This window comes from Buceros rhinoceros, unplaced genomic scaffold, assembly GCF_000710305.1.
Source record: "Buceros rhinoceros silvestris isolate BGI_N320 unplaced genomic scaffold, ASM71030v1 scaffold31999, whole genome shotgun sequence".
NCBI classification, from domain to species: domain Eukaryota; kingdom Metazoa; phylum Chordata; class Aves; order Bucerotiformes; family Bucerotidae; genus Buceros; species Buceros rhinoceros.
Genome location: NW_010433781.1, coordinates 31,015 through 32,948, shown reverse-complemented (window position 1 = coordinate 32,948; position 1,934 = coordinate 31,015). Strand labels below are relative to the sequence as shown.

The following is a 1,934-nucleotide window of genomic DNA, read 5'->3' as shown; positions in this document are numbered from 1 at the left end:
CAGTGAAACCACTCTTTAAAATTTTATTTCATGTAGTACACAGCTATCCTAATACATAAACAGGCCATTGCCACAATTTTTTTCTAACCTGGTGAGAAAAGTGAAATACTATTCATATTCAACATTTCTTACTAGTCAAACTTTTGAAATTCACACCAATACCCAACTATTACTCCTACCTACTTCCGACTCATACCTTTTATCAGCGAGTTTCATTTTCACAATACCAGGGTCTTACTTTACTTTTGGCAATAAATGGTTTACAGAGAAATCTAAAAGCAGCAATAACATTGTTTTCTCCTTCAAAGCCATGTCTTTCAATGAGAACCATATGTGCAAAGTGCTTTTTATTTTGAAAGAATTAGCTTAAACCCAAGAGACATGTTTTGACATTTTTGTTCACTACTCTACTACACTTATATATGCTTCCTAAAGCTTTTATCTACCAGCTTAATAAAAACAAACATCCTTACATTGTTTCTGGGGAGTCTTAATTGTAATTTTTTATTTAGCTTTCTAGAAAAAAGAGTTCTTGAGATGGAAGACAAGCACACACTTCAGCTGAAGTCAATAAAAGATGAAAAAGATCAGCTTCAAGTCCTAGTAGCCAGACAGAATTCTATTATAGAAGAACTAGAAAAACAGTTAGTTACAGCTACAGTAAACAACTCAGTTCTGCAAAAACAGCAACATGATCTGATGGAGACTGTTCATAACTTGCTTACTATGATATCTACACCAAACTGTAAGTAAAAGCAGACATGTTTGTATCATTTGAGTGACATTCCCTAATTTGTGTATCTTGTTACCTATAAAGCCTTACAACCAGTTTCACCACACTTCTGCATCTCAAAAAGTATACTTTTTTGCCTTAAATTTGCATCTGAGTTAATTAACCTAAAGGCTGGGGGAGGGGAGAATAACCACATCGTTTCTGTCATTTCTTTCCAAAAATTTATTCATCTTCTGTGGTTTATATTGGTTTGCTTGCCTACTTCTCCAGTGGTGCAACAAAATACAGAGATGTCAAGTATGACTCATCTCACGAGATATTCATTTATCTGGCAATACACACTCCCTTGACCATAGATCTGGGTTAGGATGGACTGATGTAGGCTTATAGCTTTTTCTTCCTGTCTCACAAAGTTTGCTTCTGCCACCTCTCATTGCTGCATGCACAGAGTTGAGCAAAGAAAGGACAAATTATTGTGGCTATTAAAGGCAAAGCAATCAGCATTGGTCCTGTTTTTAGCACCTATGCATGCCCCAAACAACAGAACGCACCAGCTCAGGGCAGCAGGTACTTCCAAAGTCCTCCAGTCTTTCAGCAAAGCTTCCCTTCATCCTAAAAATCCCTCGGCCTAGCAGATTTTATAGGTGATACTCTCACCCCTAAATGCCTGACAGCCCTGCAACAAATCATAGCCACTGAGCATAGTTTCCAAATTTTTGCAGATTCACCTGCTCCATAAAAAAACCCACGAACCATAAACTCAAGTTACAGCTAAAGAGGATTTAAAGAAAAGAACAAATTCCTTACCTTAACTTTCATGTCTCGTACAAAACTCTGACAAATTACGAAGGTATAGCTGTTCTATCTAAAAAACAGAAGAGTCTGGTATGTTTGCCTGTAAAAGTTCTCAGGGCTAGAAATGCACCAGCATATAGAACCTCTAAATAAAGGATTTAAAATTCAATAGTAGAAAAATTTTAAAATAGTTGTCATTACAACTTAAAAGACAGTATAGATGGAATATGCTATATTACTATAAGTAGGCTCACAAAAAAGCAAAAGCATATTCATAAGGCCTCACTTTCACTAGTGTCCTAAATAATATGTTTTAGTTTCTTCTAAACAGAATAAATCCCAAGTTTTTTGTCTTAACTCCCTATCCCCTTAAATACCATTACCAAGGCTGTACATGTTCCTGCTG

General features: G+C 36.0%; 1 protein-coding gene across 1 annotated transcript in view; it reads left to right on the top strand.

The window, feature by feature from the left end:
- Positions 1–512: 512 nt before the first annotated feature.
- Positions 513–1,934, top strand: part of ANGPT2 (angiopoietin 2) — a gene marked incomplete at its 5' end in the record, with an annotated part of 15,778 nt that continues 14,356 nt past the window's right edge. Inside the window, one exon of the mRNA XM_010144235.1 lies at positions 513–745. Within this exon, the coding sequence (XP_010142537.1) occupies positions 513–745 (233 nt within the window). The remainder of the gene's footprint in view (positions 746–1,934) is intronic.